General features: G+C 40.9%; 3 protein-coding genes across 6 annotated transcripts in view; 1 reads left to right on the forward strand and 2 right to left on the reverse strand.

The window, feature by feature from the left end:
* Positions 1 to 71: 71 nt before the first annotated feature.
* Positions 72 to 2,501, reverse strand: LOC117791055 (T-complex protein 1 subunit alpha). The gene is made up of 4 exons (XM_034630685.1): positions 2,320 to 2,501; positions 1,874 to 2,027; positions 928 to 1,818; positions 72 to 854 (listed from the first exon to the last, which is right to left on the reverse strand). Exons 1-4 carry the CDS (start codon positions 2,390 to 2,392, stop codon positions 299 to 301), a joined length of 1,674 nt encoding a protein of 557 aa, XP_034486576.1. The 5' UTR covers positions 2,393 to 2,501; the 3' UTR covers positions 72 to 298.
* Positions 2,502 to 2,873: 372 nt separating this feature from the next.
* LOC117790517 (origin recognition complex subunit 2) lies at positions 2,874 to 5,177 on the forward strand. Its single transcript, XM_034629985.1, has 3 exons — positions 2,874 to 3,558; positions 3,618 to 4,466; positions 4,522 to 5,177. Exons 1-3 carry the CDS (start codon positions 2,961 to 2,963, stop codon positions 4,956 to 4,958), a joined length of 1,884 nt encoding a protein of 627 aa, XP_034485876.1. The 5' UTR covers positions 2,874 to 2,960; the 3' UTR covers positions 4,959 to 5,177.
* A 1,609-nt stretch (positions 5,178 to 6,786) lies between these two features.
* The window catches only part of LOC117790516 (protein roadkill), a 50,444-nt gene continuing 37,821 nt past the window's right edge, over positions 6,787 to 19,409 (reverse strand). For 2 of the 4 annotated variants that reach the window (XM_034629984.1, XM_034629983.1), the window contains 7 exons: positions 9,223 to 9,373; positions 8,358 to 8,479; positions 8,135 to 8,296; positions 7,765 to 8,060; positions 7,505 to 7,683; positions 7,290 to 7,432; positions 6,787 to 7,222 (listed from right to left, as the gene is read on the reverse strand). In XM_034629984.1, the coding sequence (XP_034485875.1) occupies positions 7,078 to 7,222; positions 7,290 to 7,432; positions 7,505 to 7,683; positions 7,765 to 8,060; positions 8,135 to 8,296; positions 8,358 to 8,479; positions 9,223 to 9,300 (1,125 nt within the window). In that variant the 5' untranslated portion in view covers positions 9,301 to 9,373 and the 3' untranslated portion in view covers positions 6,787 to 7,077. Of the gene's footprint in view, positions 7,223 to 7,289; positions 7,433 to 7,504; positions 7,684 to 7,764; positions 8,061 to 8,134; positions 8,297 to 8,357; positions 8,480 to 9,222; positions 9,374 to 9,465; positions 9,747 to 16,542; positions 18,158 to 19,409 lie in introns of those variants that run through there. The other 2 variants (XM_034629981.1, XM_034629982.1) reach the window with 2 other exon arrangements.

A 19,409-nucleotide genomic window follows, 5' to 3' on the forward strand; every position in this document is an offset into this window, starting at 1 on the left:
CTCCGGCTCTCTGAAGCGTATTCTCTCTCTCATCATAGATATCCCATAAAATGAAAATATTGTGTAGAAAATAGTTTTGCATACGCCGCAGCATATTCAGAAGTTCCATTTATTATGCATATTAAGTGAATGAGAAAGGTGGATTAATGGTGCGGTATTAATACAAATCAAACAATTAAATTGTTGTTACAAATAAATGGGAGTTTGCAGTGAGTGATACATAAGATTAAATGCCTAATCAAGTAGTAAAGAAATGATAGTAGCGGTGTTAACTATTTTAGCTTTTAACATTAACACATTAACCGTCCAGCTCGCCGGCAGCGCAGGCATCGGCGTAGCTCTTGCCGCTCTTATCCTCTGGATTCAGCTTGATCATGTCATCAATGCGCAAAATTGTGATGGCCGCCTCGGTGGCGAACTTCAGTGATTTGATCTTCGACATGGCTGGCTCGAGGACGCCGGCCTTCTTGTTGTCACGCACCACTCCCTCAATTAGATCCAAGCCGGTCCACTTGAGTTCGCCATTTTTGCTGTTTGTCTGGCTTGAGTTGTGGTAGGAACGCAGCTTGGCCACCAAATCGGTGGCATCCTTGGCGGCATTTACAGATAAAGTTTTCGGAATGACCAACATCGATTTGGCGAACTCGGCAATGGCCAACTGTTCCCGCGATGAGAGGGAAGTGGCAAAGTTCTCGAGGTAGATGGAGAGAGCTGCCTCCACGCAGCCGCCGCCAGCAACGACTTTTTTGCTCTCCAGCACACGCTTCACCACGCAAAGAGCGTCGTGGACAGAACGCTCCATCTCATCACAGTAGAAGTCGTTGGGACCACGCAGAATAATCGAAGCAGCGGCACTATGAGTAGTATAAATGGGAAATGATTGATAACAGATGTTGCCTATGAAGTGCTCGTTGAATGGTCTCTTACCGCGCTTTGGTGCCCTTGATGAGAATGAGCTCATCATCGCAGATGCGCTCCTGTGCCACCTCGGCAGCTTCACCTACCATCGAGGAGTCGAAGGTCTCTTCGCCATCCATGTTGGTCAGCGACGTAAGGAAAGCGGCACCTGTGGCCTTGGCAATGATCTTCAAGTCACTCTTCTTTACACGGCGCACAGCCATGGCGCCGGCTTCGACGAAGTACTTCATGCAGAGATCATCGACGCCCCCACTGACCAGCACCACGTTGACGCCGGTGCCCAAGATCATGTTGATGCGCTCCTTGGTGATGTCCAGCTCACGTGCGCGAATCGCCTCCAGCTTGTCGGGGTCGTTGATCAACACCTGGACGCCCATCTTCATCTTGGTCTTTTGCAGCGAGAAATCCAGGCAGGCAATTTTAGCGTTTATTATCTTTTTGGGCATTTGCTGTGAGGCAATGGTGCAGTTCAAGGCATAGCCGGGAATCAGCACCGATTCGCGAGCTGACTTTCCGTGGGCTTTAAGCACATTGATGGCTTTGATGGAATAGGCAGTCTGTCCCTTGGGATCGGTGATCTTGACGGCTTGAGCCGCATCCACGACCATGCTCGAAAAGAAGTCGGCATCGGCGCCAATGATTTTCGAGCTCATCGATGTCTTTGCAATGTTGATCAATGAGTCACGACTGAGCTCATCCACTGGAGCAGTTAGGTGCTCGGAAATGTACTTGCATGCCTCCTTGCAGGCAATACGATAACCCGAGATGATGGAAGTGGGATGAATCTTCTGCTTAACCAACTCATCGGCATTCTTAAGCAGCTCGGCGGCCAAAATGACAACGGATGTGGTGCCATCGCCAACCTCCTCATCCTGCAGCTGTGCCAATTCCACCAGCACCCTAAACAACCGGTTAAAACATCACCCAAACAACATGTTCTCAGACTCGGACTTACTTGGCAGCTGGATGCTCCACCTCCAGCAGACGCAGAATAGTTGCTCCGTCATTGGTAACGGTCACATCTCCAATGTCATCCACCAACATTTTGTCCAAGCCAACGGGTCCCAGGGAGCTCTTCACAATGTTTGATATGGACAGAGCTGCCATGACTGCAACGAATAAATGGACTTGGTAAGAACTCAACTCCAATTGTAAATATGTATGTAAGTATGTAGTTGGCCTAGACGCTTCCAACACCATAACCTCACTTTGAGTTCTGTTTGATGTTTTTCATTAATAGCCTTCATCTTGTTGTGTTTAATGTGCAAAGACACCAAACTTTACTATGAGTAACATATTTAATTCTTTGTTCGGGAATGTTCCTATTGGTCGTGGGAGGGTCGCACTGGCAACGTGCTTGGAACCCGGCTGCAGCTGTTGTTCAAACCAATGATTTCTTACCGTTCTGCGTACGCACTGACGCGCCCGACTGTCGTGTGCCAGCGATGGATAAAGGACTTGCCAATGTCGACATGTTTCGTCTGTGTTGTGCGACTTTTAATAAAAAATTAAACAAATTGAAAACACTTGGCTACTGCTTTCTGTGAAAAATTGCCGCACGCTAAACCGCCTGACTCAGAGTTAGTGATGTAACTAATTTTGCTTTGACGATATATCGTTATAATTTATTCGATTGCTTTTAAATGGTCGGTCATTTATTGTTCAAAATAAAATTAATCATGTTTGCAAATGAATTTAAGTGCATTTATCATACAAACAACATATTTATCAATTAATTTTTAACAAATCTTCGACAGACAATGTTGTATTTTTAAAAGCAATGCATGGCGGCAAACACGATATCGCGGTCCCGCATAACAGTGCGATAGATTAAATATCGTATCGGAAGAACGGTCATAATCACGGTTGCCAGTTAGCAGTGGGATTGCTATCGATAAAGCTGTGCAAAAGCGATAGACCGATATCGTCATCAGCAAAACCGCGGCAAAAACAATTTATTTTTGTGTGCAATTATTTAATATTCTGCTTTTAAATTGTTGTTATTAATTTTAAATTGCTAAAATTATTTTTATTTGTATCAAATGAGTGCCACGCCAACAAAGATACAGGCAGCTGCGTCGAATGGCGCCGAATACAAGACACCAAAGAAACAAAAGGCAACAACAAAAGCGCGTCCAAAATCAGCCAGTTTGAAATCTATTGAAAATCTAACAAACTCGGATGAATCAAGTGCCGCTGAAGTGGAGCAGCAGCCCATGACACGCCGATCAGCACGTAAGCCGAGTCCCACCAAGAAATATCAAGCGTTTAAAAACGAAACAGGAGCAACAAAGCAACACATTGTTGTCAACTATGTTGAGTGCTCGGATAGCGATGAGCTGCAGTCGGAAAATGACGAAGATGTCGGATTACCAGATGTAGGAGCAGCCAAGCCAAATGCACGAGATTTGCAGCTAATACAGGCTGACTACAATGTGGCGGGCACCAGTTTGTTTGGCTTCAATACGCCCAAGAAACGTGATGCAATGGCCATTGCTGCACTCAATGCCACTCCGTGCACTCCAAAGACACCAAAAACACCAAAGACTCCGCGGCTGGGTGTCAAAACACCGGACACTAAGCGTAAGAAGGTAGATCATCCAAAGACACCGTCACACGTTCGTACGAGAGTTAAGCAGCGTAAGCTTGTCACAATTGAATTAATGTTAACAATCTTAACATATAATATTGTCTTATAGAAATTGCCCGAATTGTGGCTGATTCCGATGAGGACTTTTCCGCGGATGAGAGTGACTTTCGGCCAAGCGATGAGAACTCCTCAAGCAGCAGCAGCAGCAGTGATAGCGACGGTGCCACTTCAGATAATGATGCCGCTGACGATGAGCCCAAAACTCCAGCCAAGGCACGTCGAGCTATTGTGGTTCCTGTGCTTCCCAAGACACCATCAGCAGCACGCCAGCGGCAAACGGCGCGTGTTAAAAGATCCAACGAGTACGTGCCAGAAAGCGATGGTTACTTTCATTCTCATGCCAGCAGCAAGATACTCACATCGGATCACACTCTGGATCGCCTTAAGAATCCACGACTGGCCGCAGATAGACTTTTCACTCTATTGGCTGATATGAAAGCATCGGCAGAGCATGAAACGGCTATTAATGCTATAATGGAAGAGTATCGCTCATACTTTTCCAAGTGGATGTGTATTCTCAACGAGGGTTTCAATATTCTGCTCTATGGATTGGGCTCAAAGCGCCAACTGCTGCAGTCCTTTCATCGAGATGTTCTCTCAAAGCAAACGGTGCTGGTGGTCAACGGATTCTTTCCCAGCCTGACGCTCAAGGATGTGCTGGACAGCATAACTACCGATATACTGGACGCTGGTCCAAGTCCGGGTAATGCTCATGAGGCTGTGGACATGATCGAAGAGGAGTTTGCTCTGATACCCGAAACTCATCTGTATCTGATTGTGCACAATCTAGACGGCGCCATGCTACGTAATGTCAAAGCACAGGCCATTCTATCGCGCCTGTCGCGAGTACCTAATATACATCTCTTGGCCTCCATAGATCACATCAATACACCACTGCGTGAGTAGACTTAATTATGACATTTCCAATTCACTGATATCCATTACTTATTTAGTGTGGGACCAGAACAAACTAAGCAACTTTAACTTCTCCTGGTGGGATTGCACCACTATGCTGCCGTATACGAATGAAACAGCTTTCGAGAACTCACTCTTGGTGCAAAATTCCGGCGAACTGGCGCTCTCCTCCATGCGAAGTGTATTCTCCTCGTTGACGACGAACTCGAGAGGCATTTACATGCTGATTGTCAAGTTTCAGTTGAAGAACAAAGGCATTGCCAATTACCAGGGCATGCCATTCAAGGATCTGTACTGGAGCTGTCGCGAGGCATTCCTAGTAAGCTCCGATTTGGCATTACGCGCCCAGCTGACCGAATTCTTGGACCACAAACTGGTCAAGTCAAAGCGCAGTGTCGATGGCTCCGAACAACTAACCATTCCAATTGATGGCACACTATTGCAACAGTTTCTAGATGAGCACGAGAAAAAATAGTCGCTACGTGTTTAGAACATATTAATTTATTATCTAATTTGTTAAATACAATTACAATTTGCGTTTTAAAAAGGTTTCTCGTGTTGCATATTCCCCAGTCGACTTTATGACTTTTAAGTTCTATTACATACATATATTTACGTTCTGTACTCCTGACCATTTATTGTTTTCTACACATTTAGATTGGCATGCATAAAAATGTATCTTAGTTAGCTTGAATATGTTTGCATTTGATATTTTCTTTTCTTTTGTTAATTCCATCATTCTACAAGTTTAGTTTTCAATCATTCACACGGCATTCTTAAATTATTTGCTTCTTTTTGGTCAATTGGAATTTAAAAAATCAATCGTTCGAAAGCAAACTAATAATTGTTTACGTCTAACAGCAACTTATATTGATATCTCTAAGACCGATCCAATTTGGAATAGCTTTTTAATAATGCTGTATAAGTTTAGTTTAACTGTTGTCTTGTGCTTTTGCTTAACCACAATCCAAAAACTAATGCTATTTATTTACAATTTGCAAATGCTGTCATAATTAATCAATCAAGCAAACTGTTAAACCTACCTCCCTTTGCATGAGGTTCCTTGGATTCATCAAATTTTATTTTTTTCATCGATTTCATTTTATAAAATCTTGAATATTTATATTTAGTTGTATCACTTTGAATTTATTCGTTTCTTGCTTGATTCCTTTTTCTTCAATTAACTTTATTATTATTTTGTTTTGCCAATAAGATGGGAGGAGGGGAGGAAAACATCTTCAATTGCAGCTAGAAAAAGAACAGGTCCTCACAAGGCTTATACTATTCAGACCACTTCCTCCGTAGCTAGCTGATTGAGCGGAAAAATGATAGAAGACTCGTTGCCTGTTTATAAGAAAGACGATGTTGTTGTGGTTTTTGCTTACTATACACAGAGTGCTACATTTTGCTTTTATTTCTTCAATGTTTTGATTTTTTTTTTTAGTTATTTATACAAGAAATAAAGAAGTTTGCATTAAATACTTAAAAACAAAAAACATGGAGTTTATTTATTTTTTTATGTTTAACGAAAATAGAATAGAAATTTTATGTATACAATGTTTCCGGTAATTTTGTTGTGGTGTGTGTGTGTTGTTGTTGTGTGGCATGTGTAACGACGGTGGTTGCAGCTTATGATAGTTTGTTGCATCTTTGTGTCTGTTCCCGGCAACTCGATTCTTCGATTCGCTGATGTGTGTGTTTGTTTCTGTGTGTGTGTGTGCGTGTGTGTGGGTTTGGATAGGAAGTTGCTTTCGGTAAATACAAAAATAAAACCTTTAATGCTCTCTTGAATTCAATTAGCAGAGTTTACATATACACAATATATAAATCAACTTCATTATCATATCCGTATCATTATGCATTAGTCATACTCATCGAATATACATCACAATCAAAGTGTACGCTTTGTAATTATACGCGGTAATCATAATAATAGAATTACATAATAATAATATTTATAATAGTTACGCAATGCTTTATTTTATTTTATTTTATTTTATTATATTATTTATGTATATGATTATATTTGCCTTCGCTTCTTACTGAACTGCACTCTTATTAAAAAGTTTATTTATTAATTTGTTGCATTTCTGGTTTCTTTTTTTTGCTGTTCTCTTTTTGTTTGTTGTTTTTTTTTACTTTTAATTTTCATCTTACAAATAAACATTAAACATAATCATAAATCAACAAAATAAAAATAATACATTTATCAAGTTATTGAAAATTAAATTAAACGATTTCGAAACAATAAACATTACTTTTGTATCTGTATCTGTATCTGCATCAGCTGTTGCTTTTGTATCTTCTAATGCTGGCTTCAGCCAGTTTATCTTATTGTTGTTATTAAAAATGTTGTTTGTGTTGTTATTGATAATAAAATTAGTAGCTGCACGTATTATTTTATCATTTGCTTGGAAACTGAATTGAATCTTGATCAAATTGAATTTTGTTTTACAATTGTTATCGTTATTATTATTATTATTATTGTTGCTCTTGTAGGTATTGTTGTTGTTGTTGTTGCTGCTGGTTTTTGTTGTTGCTGTTGTTGTTGCTGTTGTTGCTAGTGTTAAATGGTTTGCTTCTGCATTATGGTTTCAGCTCATTTTCACGCGTTTCCTTGGTGGTCCAATTGGTGGGATTTGTTGTGTTGCGAGGGCACGAAATGCCTCCGCTATCAAATGTGAATGTGTTGTGATCATATTTTGCCAACCAGAGGTTTCCATCACATCGGTGGCATGACTGTAAGCACAACAAATGTCAGTTAAATAAATCATGTATAAAGAAATCCACAGAAATCTAAACTTACGTATTAATGAAATCTATCGTTTGTGCTTTCAATTGATCCGCACTGTGGAGATCAGCTAATATTAACGTTTCGGCTGCTGTTTCAACAGAGAGATTGACGCACAGCGCCTCCTCGCACATCACTTTCAGCTTTTCGAGTGCGTACTGTAATTACAAATTCAAAAATGCGAATATTAATATTGCTCTTAGGAATTTTTGGTTAAATTTCCATCTTACCTTATCAGCAGCCGCTAAGAGATCATCAGCCATTTTTTCTAGGTTTGACGCCTTGCCCGTGTATATGAATCGCAGCATCTCTTTGAGTACCTCGTGATCCACATCGGTTATGGCGACACGATTCAGCTTACGCTCCTCCATTTCGTGCTCAAACATGGCCGCAAAGACATCACTACGCGCTGCAAATCACATACAAATTAAACAAATTAGTTGAGTTTAGGTTTTAATCTTCTTATGTATCTTCTTGTCAATCTTCTTACCTGCCAGTATGGCCTTGTGCGCTTGAAACTCACGGCCACCAACCGAGAGCGTTACATCGCTGAATTTCTCATTGTCAAACAGATTGCCGAGATCTTCAGATAGTTTGCACTCTGGCACTTTGAACTGCACAATATTGGATTGTCCGGAGATGTTCACACTGTCCGCCACAACGCTGACCTCACAGAATATTGTCAGCTTGTCCTCGGGCAGAAGGCCATTGGCCTCGTCCAAGAGAAAATCGCGGCGTATAAACTTCTTAAAGCCCCAATCTTTGCCCTGCACGAAACGGTAAGCTCTGCAAATAAATAACAATTATCACATTATTATATTTATTATTGAAATGTTGTTAAAGAAGTTTTTCAAACTTACCGCTGGGATTCCATTGCTTTGGTTTCCTCACGTTTTGCATTTAATATGGAAAATTTGAACTTGGCTCTGACTTCAGATTTGTTACACGAAACTAACAGTAAATATAATGATAAGTAATCCTTGCTTTCCTCATCTAGTCCCTTGGGATTCACCCGTAAACACCTGTAAATCAATGTAACAAATTAATAATTGCAGTTAAATGATATAATTTAAAGTTAATTACCATTTTAGTTTGTCATTAGCACCGGCTGAGAATGTGGACGATTTGAGTACTTCACCCATTTCTTCCCGACAAAAACTAAAGTTATTTATGGTCCACATATAACTAAATTTAACCACTTTGACCTGCAATTAAACAGAGATTTTAAATTGATTAGAAATTTGCTAATATATAAAAAAGTATTATAGAAATAATCATTTTTTTTACGGTCAAAACTGAAAATCGGGATCAGTTACGGTTTCGTATGTTTGCATTTTACATTATCGGTTACGTCAAATCTTTGTATATCGATATCGCAACGGTTACCGTTTTTTTTTTGTATGTATCGGTTTTAAAACTCCAGTTTAATTTAGGGTAAAAATTTCAATTATTTCCAAGTGTGATAAAAATTTTTAAATTGTATAAAAAACTTTAACAAAAGATATATACTTCAAATTAACTTTGAAAAACTATGATTGAATTTAATGCTTGATTGAATTAAATTATCCGTTTATTATACGATTATTTCGGTATCGGTATAAAAAACAAGATTTTGCCTACTTCAATCGGTTAATATCGGTTAAGGCTAACGTTTGCAGTTTTATTTTCTGCTTAAAAGCGTTGAGAGAACTGGATGAGGGAACGGAAATGCATTTTCCTGTGCAGACAAAAAATGTTTATGCACATAACCACAAAATGTGGAATCAGTTTACTATACTGTATACGGTATATTGAAATTCGAGCAGCTGCAGCGATGGGAAGACGCGTTGTCGGCAAATCCATAGGAATGCAAAAGACATTGACCAGATCCGCAGGCTCGTTACATTGTAATTTAATCCTTTTCGGGTAGGATAGGTAGAGGCGAAGGGGGGATTAGAGGGTGTCTTACCTGCGTATAACACCAGTTCTCAGCAACTGGCGTATTAACTTCCGGCAAGGGCGGCGACGGAACACGACTGACCGCCATTGTGCTACTGGATGCGTGCAGGTTCGAGGTAACTCTAGCTGTTTGGCTTGCCTGACATTCGTTCACCGGCAATCTGCAAAGATACAATATACAAATTATCAATTACATGTGAATTTAATTGAATAGCATTAAAATAGGTGCATATATGTATATTAAATAGGGCACCTTGGCTCTTGCAACAGATCCATAATGCTGCGCTCAAACTCAATCTTGACTAGGTTACTATCGCAGCTCGAGTGTCTGGCGACTAAGTTGAGCAGCTTCAATAGCAGAGAGTTCTCCAGCTTGCCGCAATAACACACACAAAATATAACAAAATTTGATGAACAAAAATTTAAAAATTCAGACACAAAGACAGACGAGGACGGTGACAGCAGACGGAGACTGTGACTAAGACAAACAAGCACACGGAAATCACAAAGCGGAATGCGCCAAAATGCAAAGTGCAGCGAGGAGCAAAATTCGATAATTCGCGAGTGCACCGTTATTCCGCGTTGAGTGAACGAACCAAACGAACAAACGATTGGCCGATCAACCCGAGCTCACTGAGTGGGCGCTCTCTCACAGTGAGTGAGCGTAAGAGAGAGAGAGCGTGTGAGCTTTTTGAAAGCACAGGGCACAGGGCACAGGGCGTTCGCCTTAAGTGATTGTCGCAATGTGGATTCTGATCTCAGCTCGAGTTTGTAGCTAGGTACTTTTAATGTTTAGTGTGCGGGCAGCAGCGGAAAAGACGCGACTGTCATGCTGAAGCGGCAAATGAAAACTAAATGCTGAGTGTTGTGTGTTGTGTGGGCAAGGAAAATCTGAGGCGGCTAAGAAACGTCACAGCGGATGCAGAGAGACAAGGATAACTCAAAACGCAGGCAAAGTCTGCAGATGACAGACAGCAAACACAATGGGCCAAAATATATTGTAGCCAAGAGTGGAAAATTGACAAACAATGGGCCAAGGCGAGGGAGAGAAAGAGGATCTGCAAGAACAACAACAACAACACACACTAACACACACACACACCGACACAATAACAATGCTAGCTGTAAGCAGATGCAAAAGGAACAACAGCAACATTTTTATATACAATTAAGCATAGAAAGAGTCGGAAAAATCTTTACAAGGCTGCAACGACAACAACAACAGCGATTTTCCAAGGAGTTGCCACTATTTTGGTATGCGTACGTGTGTATGTCTGTATGTTGCTGCCACATCTGCTGCTGCTGCTGCTGCTGCTGCTGAGCCCAGTGACCATCAAATGCCTCGAAAAAGGACCTTCAATCCATGCGCCTGTGTGTGACAGAAAGAGCGCGTGCGTGTGTTAAAAGGTTGACGCGCATTTTTATCAAGGTAAACGAACGAGCATCGGAAGTATCACCAGTAATAACAATAACAACAGCAATAACAAGAAGAGCAAGAAAACAAAGCCAGCGTACAGCATTGCGACGTCGACGTCGACAGCGAGAGCGGCAGTGACTGCGACTGCGACAACGACGTCAATCATGCGAAGGCAAAGGCAACCGCTGTATCGTCAGGTTTAGTACCTTCAAGTAGCTTTATTCAACTTTTAGTGAGTGTGAGTGAGTTTAGTGTTAATGACATTGATTTGGCATTGAGAGCCACACACATACACACACACACTTATATACACTTGCACAGCTTAAGCTCAGCACAGTTGTCGCTCTCAAGCTCTCTCACACAAATGCGCTCTCTCTTGCTTGCTCCATCTCTGCGAGCTTTGAAGGGCCAGAGCCAAAACTTTTGTTTTGTTATGACATTGAATGATGCCGCGGCGTCCCAAGGCAAAGCCCAAGGCGCAGAACTCTGAAACTTGTTCGTAAGGTTATATTAAGAGAAAACGTGGCCAAATGATTTTAGGACAGCCTCCCTTAAAGTAAGGTTACACACTCGTGATGATTAATGGGCTGCTGTCGCTGTCGTTGTCAAGAATTCCTAATGACTCAGCATTGGGCTGGACCTTAAGAGTGATTGAGGGTTGCAGGGGTATTAAATGAACATATCAAATGACATGGTCACTCTACTGCATTGTTTAACTAATTTTGCATGTTAAATATATTCAATTTAAACATGAAATAAAAACAATGTTTACATTTGCTGGTCATAAAGCAAGAGAGGTCACTGTAGTCAGCTCTTAGCTGTTTGTCTTTTCTTCAATTCTTTTTGTTTGTCGCCTTCGTCGCCGTCGACGCCATTGGCAGCTGAATCGAATGCATTTGGACACAGTTACGCTCTTAATTGTACGCCTTGGGCGATCTAACAAATGTACACTGATATGGCAACGCTGACACTCAAACAGAGTAGTTGCAGTCGCAGTCGCTGCCACAGCAGCAGCGCACAGGGAATTTATGACAAACGGCAGCGCAGCACGCGTTAAGATATAACAAATCGGTTTAGGGGGAAAACAAAAGCGAGCGAGAGAGAAAGAGAGAGAGGGGAGTCTGTTAATATTCAGCTGCAAAGTGAAAAGCGCGCCAAATGCAACAATCACTTACAACTTTTCACCAATTTTCCGCCAAAGTTGCATGTTATATAATTGAAGTTGACTCGCTTGCCGCTTTCCACGCACACACACACACACACACACACATTAGCACACAACTTCCGGCAACTTTTCATTAGCATCTAAATGAAATTTGATAAAACAAAAACAAAAACAAAAGAAAGAAAAAATGAAAATAAAAAGCCTGCAAACTCAAACGAATGTCGACAACAAAAGGCAGGCCAATAATAAAAATGGTGAAAATTTTCATTTTTACAACAAATTATCGCATGAGTTTTCACTGGCTGTGCTTGTTGTTGTTGTTTCCCCGTTTTCACCAACAACTACCACAACAACAAAACAAAGACAACAACAGCAACAACTTGGGCAGATAATACTCCTTTCACTCGCCTAACAACAACAAATGAGTCGAGTGAAAAACGTTTGAAGAAAAGGAAATGCTTTTCATTTTACATACACACACACACATACACATTGTATAAATGCGATGCAAAGATAAATTTGGCAACAACAACAACAACGAAGGCAGCGAAAAAAACCGACTGGCCATTTAATTTAAATAATGTGATCTTTCATGCCAATGAAAATGATTTCAAAAGAGAAACTACTCTTAGCGATTGCTCGTCTTGTCTCCTAACTTCCGCAACTTAATGCAGTCACCACAATACCAACAACAATAATATCCACCCACTAATCATGCAATTTCTCTTCACTCTAACCATTCTTCCTATCGCCCTTCTTCATTTACACATACATACATACATACATACATATATTTTGAAGACGATGTCAACACTTGAACGCATATTAATTTTCAAAACTCCCACGCTCAAGTTTCGTTTCGTTTCGTTTTATTGTTTTTGCTTTATCTGCAGCGACTTCGGCTTTCGGTGGAGTTCAGTCGTCCATTTGCCTTTGGCAGCGCAGTCGAGGCAACGATCGAGGCATAAGGAGAAAGCTCCTCAGCGTCTCTCTCTCTCTCTCTCTCTCTCTCTCTCTCTCTCTGCAGTTGTGCTTGCAGTTTTCGTGAAAGTCGCTGGCGACTGCGACGCGACGTTGCTGCTACTGCTGTCGCTGTTGTTGTTGGTGTTGTTATATAAAATGTATAAAATCATTAAAGTAGAGTGAAATTTGTCTGTTGCCAACTTTTTTTGTTTTTTTTGCAAACGATTGGAGCTGACTATTAGGGTAGGTTAATTACATTTCTCCTCTTCAAATATGTTAATGATTTTAATATTATAAAAGTATTAGAAATGATCAAGATGTAGGAGAAAAGCTACAATAAATAACAAACAAATGCTAGAGGGCAGAGCTTTGGCTGCGTTTAATTTTGACACTTTGGCGGCAGAGCAGAGCAGAGGCAGCAGCAGCGCTGAGCAGCAGCAGCAGCAACATTGCAACATAAATGAAAGTTTAAACTAATTTTGCGTTAATAACAAATAACGACTGAGGGAAAACATATTTGGATTACGTAAACATTACAAACAGCCATTGAAATGGCGCCCCCTACCACAAAACCAGAGACGTCGCTACGACGCTGGCCTGTATTTATTTGTATAGCCAGCACTGTATGTGTATGTGTGTGTGTGTTTGTGCGCAGGCGCGTAGGCGGCAGCGCTGTCGCGACGTTAACGGCAGCGAATTTCACCCGACCGCAGTGTAACCGAAGTCAAGCAACGTGAAACGAGAGCACATCGCTGATAGGCACGAACGACGAAGCGAAACGATGCTTTATGTAATCGTAAGCAAAGCAACAACAACAACAGCAACAACAACAAAAACAATAACGTGCAAAGCGCACGTTAAGCTTGCGGCAAGTCAAACTTGTTTGATGACGTAGTTGGCGTAGCAAAGCTCAGTTTACACACGCTCGCTCACTCTCTCTCTCTCGCTCTCTCTCTCTCTCTTGCTGTGGCTTGCGTTCAGTAAGCACGTTGCCGTTTAACGCGTGGCCTGGTCTTATAGTATTGTATAATAGTAGTAGAAACAGCAGAAGCAGCAGAAAAGAGATAGACAAACGTCTCATAATTATCATCATCATCATACTTCATTATCGTGTTGAGGCATTTAATGAAATCAATAAATTAATAAACATTTTGTGCCCAATTTATACAATGCACAAGTTTTGGGCCAAACTTGGCGTGCTATTGTTGTTGTTGTTATCGTTGTTGTTGTTGTTGCTGCTGCTGTTGGCTTGTTTGCATTTTGCCGCTTTTACCATTTCTCTGCACTTTCTAAACAAATTGTGCGGCGACTGCGACGAAGCGAAGGCAACGAAGGAAATGACGACCAAGCGGCAAGAAATTGGCTTTCATGCGTTTTCACATTTTGTTTTTGTCGTGCTTTCATTTTTGTTGTTGCTGCTGTTGCTGTTGTTGTTATTGTTGCCGGATTTCTACTACTTTTTCTCTAGGCACATGGCGCATGCCTCTTGCTAACTCTTCTCTATTTGGCTTCAAATATCTTTTTATTGGCTTAGAAATTTGTGTTTGTTTGCTTCTCTTGTGGTTTCCGTAGAGATTTGTTCTAAATTCAAAATGTGGGACTTAAAGAAAGAGTTGATTGCTGTTGTTCTTGTTGTTGTTTCCTTTGTGATATTGATGATGATGATGATGATTATTGGGTGAAATGCGTTAAGCAAAGTGAAAAGTGAAATATCTGTAGCAATGATTTCATTGATTGGCAGATAAGTTCAACAAACAGATTCCACAACGATTGACAATTCTCTCAAAGGCTCAGTTTAGCATCCACATAGCTTTAACAACATGTTGCTATTGGCTGATCGGCAGCATTGTTGCTTAAATCCACTTTTGAAAGTTTTAAAATAATTTATAAAATAATATGCATACACACTTATGATATTTATTGATATTAAAATGAGAAAGTTGCTTGTTGCACAGCAAGAGATGAACTTTGTGATTGACATTTGCAACAACAACAATAAAAGTTAATACTTTTTCTCAGATTTGTTGAAAGCTGAAGAAGGGTTTAACAATTGCAAATGTGAATAGTAATTACATAAGCATTTACATTAGCATTAACTTTTTAAACCATGTTGCTGCCACATGTTGCCAAACAAGCAAAGTATTGAGTCGGACCCTTGCAACGCCGAGGCACTGAAGCAAACTTCCCGTCCCGTTTGCTCAGAGGGCGTGCAAAAAAAAAAAGATACAATAAAAAAACCACAACTCAGACATTTCCCAGTTCATAAGCAATCAGTAATACAATTGAAATGCAGTCTACATAAGCTACAGTGATCGCACAATGCATTGAATATATGAATACATAAATGTGTAGGTTTTCAATCCGAAAAGAATTTAATTTGAACGCAAAAATTGTTGTAAATTTACTTATCGATTGATCTAAATTTCCTTCAAAATTGTTTGAAATTTACTTATCGATTGATCTAAATTTGCTTCAAAAGACTTTTTCAAAATGAAAAGTAATTGAAAAGCTAAACAAAAATACAATTTTTAAAAACCGCTTCAAAATTTAGAATAAATTTGTAAATTTTATTCGTTTTTTACATGTAAATATTTATTTTATTACAAAAGAACAATCATTTTATGAATAAGTTCAGAATGAATCATCTTGCGAATAAAATGCAATCGCAGAGAAAATGACATATCATTTTGGACTTTGCATCGTGGCGATTTGTGGCGCCACAAGGCCAAAGAAAATAGGCAACAAGTACAAAATAAAAGTTGTCGTTCCACTTGAAAATGAAATGAAAACAGTGAAAGAAAACATGCCTCCAATTTCATTTAATTATAAACAATACTCTCCAATGACAAGCAGCTGTTTATGATACCTTTGGACTTGCCACAGCTGCAGCACCCAACCACCAAACCACCCACTTTCATTAATGGAACAACAAAACCAAACAAAACGCATCAGCATTAAATTTATGATTGTTTACCCCAAAAATTGTATTAATTTTATTGCTTGTTTTAGGTCGAGAGATAGAAAGAGAGAGAGACAGAGAGAGAGAGTGAGTGAGTGAGTTCTGAGTTCATTATTAGTTTTAGAATCATGTGTGTTTACCAGCACTGGTGCATAAGGTCAGCCAAGGCAGCCCAAGTGGTAAGTGGTAAGTGGGTTACGTCGAGGTTGAAAATTAAACTAGCACAAATACGAATACGAATGAATACCCAAACGAATGCCAGTGAAAACGGCAAGTCATTCAAATGAATACACAACAAACAATGTTGGTAAACAACGAAAAACAAAAAAAAATGTTGCTGCTGTTGCTGTGCTCGACATAAATTCAAGGATGCAACACGAATTGCAAAGTGTTAACCAAATGTATAACGAGGTGGATCAAGTCCGTAGAAGGTCTTAAATGGGGTCAAGTCGTGTGTGAAAAGTTCTTTGTATTCAAGTTTTACTGTAGCGAGAATTCTTTCAAGTCTTCCTTATAGTATGTCAGTTATTTGTTGTATATTGAAGATTTAGTTTAACTATTTGCAACTCTGTTTCATTTTTAATTATTTCTCCATTACTTTTCCCACTAACAACTCTGTTTCATTTCCAAACATTCCTCTTTTCTTTTAACGTTTTCTAATACCAACTTAATTTTACTTCCGTTGTATTTAACGTATACGGAAGCTTTAAAGACAACCACTTAGTGGTTAATTATTTTAATGCAGCTATTATTTTGCATTTTTATTCATTGTATTATTATGTTTGTTTTCAATAAATTTTCCGGCATTTATTTCATAATTATTTACCTTTTATCACAGAAATTTGCGGCGGCGTTACAAAACTCCTTTGAATTTGGGCATTTAACTAATAATACTAGGCACAGAGGAGATTGTTGTTGTTGCTGGTGTTGCTGGTGTTGTTGATGATGATTGCTGCTGTGGTGGTGTTGGTGCTGGTGATGCTGCTGGTGATGTTGGTTGCTGTGATGTTGCTGCTGCTGCTGCTGATGATGATGATGTTGCTGCTGTGCAGGATGAGCGCAATTAAAGTGTTGTTGTTGTTGCTGCTGCTGCTGATGTTGCTGGTAGTGCGACGAGGAGGCAGAGTTGGAGTTGTTGCTGCTGCTGCTGTTGTTGTTGTTACTGCTGCTCGTTGATGATGAGGTTGAGGCGTTGTTGTTGCTGTTGCTGTGATGATGTTGCTGCTGGTTGAGATGCCGCCGTATCGATTGATTAATGCGATTCGTTATTGAATTGGTCAACGCGGAATGATGGCTGTGCAGATGATGATGCGGCGACAGGTGGTGCGACGAGGATGATGAAGCTGATGATAATGATGATGTTAATGAAGATGATGAGGTGGCTGCTGAACTGGAGCTAGCTGTAGAGGATGTTGGCCCAAACAAACGGCTGGCAATAATGCTGTTGCTGTTGTTATTATTGTTGTTGCTGTGGTTGTTGCCGCCGTTGTAGTGCCTGTTGCCCGCACAGGCGCTGCTGCAGTTGTTCGACAAGGAGGGTGAGGAGAAAGAGGAGGTGGAGGTGGAGGAACTTTGTGCGCGAGTTAAAATATGTTGCAAGTTGCTGCTGCTGCTGCTGTTGTTGTTGTTGTGGTTGCTGCTGCTGCTGTTGTTATTATTATTGCTGAAAGCTGCCTGCAATATACTGCTGGGTGTTGCCAAATGTTGCGCCAGTGTTGCTGTGCCACTTCTAGCTGCTGCTGCGGCTGTTGCTGCTGCAGTTGCTCCACTTTCGTAATTCAGGTGACCCAAATGTTGTTGCAAAACCGAAGGCGCTGCCGCTTGTTGCTGTTGCTGCTGCTGCGGCGACGTTGGCGTTGGCGATGGCGTGCTAACAGCAACAGCGTGTGGGTGTTGCGGCAACGTTGACGCTGGCGCAGATGCTGACGCAGACGCTGGCGTCGACAGCGACGATCTGCGCAGTAATACTGGAGGCGTTGATATCAATTGCTGCAGTCGACTGCAATTGTTGCTGCTGCTCGCTGTTGTTGTCGCTGCCACTGCCGCTGTTGCAGTCGCAGTCGCAGCCGACGTCTCGGTCAATGCGCTGCTTAATGCGCTAACACTAGCAACATTTTGCGGGCCACTTTGGCAGCAACAATTATCACTTGGCTGTTGTTGTTGTTGCTGCTGCTGCTGTTGCTCCAAATTCACATCGACAACATCGACATCGACAACATTCTCATTTTGATAAATTTCATGCACGTTTCGCTTTTTTTTGATTTTCACATACGGCTCAAACATTTTACAACCGAATTAACGCTTTTTTATTGTCGCTGTTGTTTTTGTTGTTGTGTTGTTGATTTAATTAAATAAATTTATTAATATTTTCAATGAACTGCTTATTGCACACACATTTACACAAAAGCACTAAAAACGCTTGCACATACGTATAACAAATGATTAAGTAATTTTATTTATTATTTTCTCTTCTTTTTAGCTATTTATATAATTTATGATATTTTGCTGTTTGTTGTTTTTCTTGTTGTTGTTGTTTAATTAACCGTTGAGCGCGTTCAATTTATGTTTAAAAATTTACAAAAATTATTGTTGTTGTGCTTGCAACACTTTTAAGTTGTACAAAACTATTGAAACCCTGCAATGCTCCACACGCCGTTTATCTAAAATTGTTGTTTGTTGTTGTTGTTGTTGCTGTAGCAGCTGCTGCTTATTTGGCTGTCAGCTTTTTTCTTACTTAGTGGGCGATCCAAAAACGAGAACGAACCACAACCGCTTCGCTTGAAAGTTTGCGGAGAACTGAACCAAGTGTAGTCAACTGAGCAACGAGTCGAGCGACTAACGATGACGACGACGACAACGACAACGGCGACGTCGCTGCTATTGAGTGAGCGGCAGCAGCGTTTGCTGTCCGATTTCAATGCTCGTCGATTTTTGGTGTCGACGCAAGCAGCGCTGCTCGCAGCGTTTCAGTTTTCGTTTCGTTTCGTTTCACTATGTAACGAAGCCGACGCTACAGCGTAGTGTGGCGAAACGTAAAACGTACACACACACACACACAAACAGAAAGAGAGACAGAGATGAGTACACGCGAAGCACACACCTACACCTACACTCTTTGGCTATTCAAGTGAGAGGCGTCGGTGGGGGCGCTCTGTGTGAGGTCGACTATAGGCGTATGAGAAAGGAAGCATTGTCGACAGCGACACTGAAAAACCACTGAGCGCAACTGCAGAGAGAGTTTGTTTGTGTGTGCGTGTGTGTGTGTGTTTCTGGTGAGCGAGCAAGCGAGAGAGCGCTGCTTGCTGAGGGCCAACGGCAGCTGATAATTGTACAAAGCATGTTTGTATATAAATGGGCATATGTGTGTGTGTTTGTGTGTGTGTGAGTGCTTAACACAGGACGGCAGCGATTGACGAGGGCGAGGCGAACGAGGCCACGGCATGATGTGAAACTGATGATGATGGAATGAAATGGAATGGCCAAGTCAGCCGATGACCGTCGCAGGTCCTTCGAGTAGATAAGCCGTAATCATTTAGTCACAGAGGCAACGCTTCAATTGAGCCGCCGTTACGTAGCCTTGCTGCTGCTGTTCGGTCGCTGTCACTGTCGCGGCTGACTTATCGGCGCTTCCTACTTTACATCAAAGTGCGCGACGGCTTCAGTTTCGATTGCACATATCGGTCGTTTTATTCT

The sequence above is a fragment of the Drosophila innubila genome (genome assembly GCF_004354385.1).
Source record: "Drosophila innubila isolate TH190305 chromosome 3R unlocalized genomic scaffold, UK_Dinn_1.0 2_E_3R, whole genome shotgun sequence".
In the NCBI taxonomy this organism is placed as follows: domain Eukaryota; kingdom Metazoa; phylum Arthropoda; class Insecta; order Diptera; family Drosophilidae; genus Drosophila; species Drosophila innubila.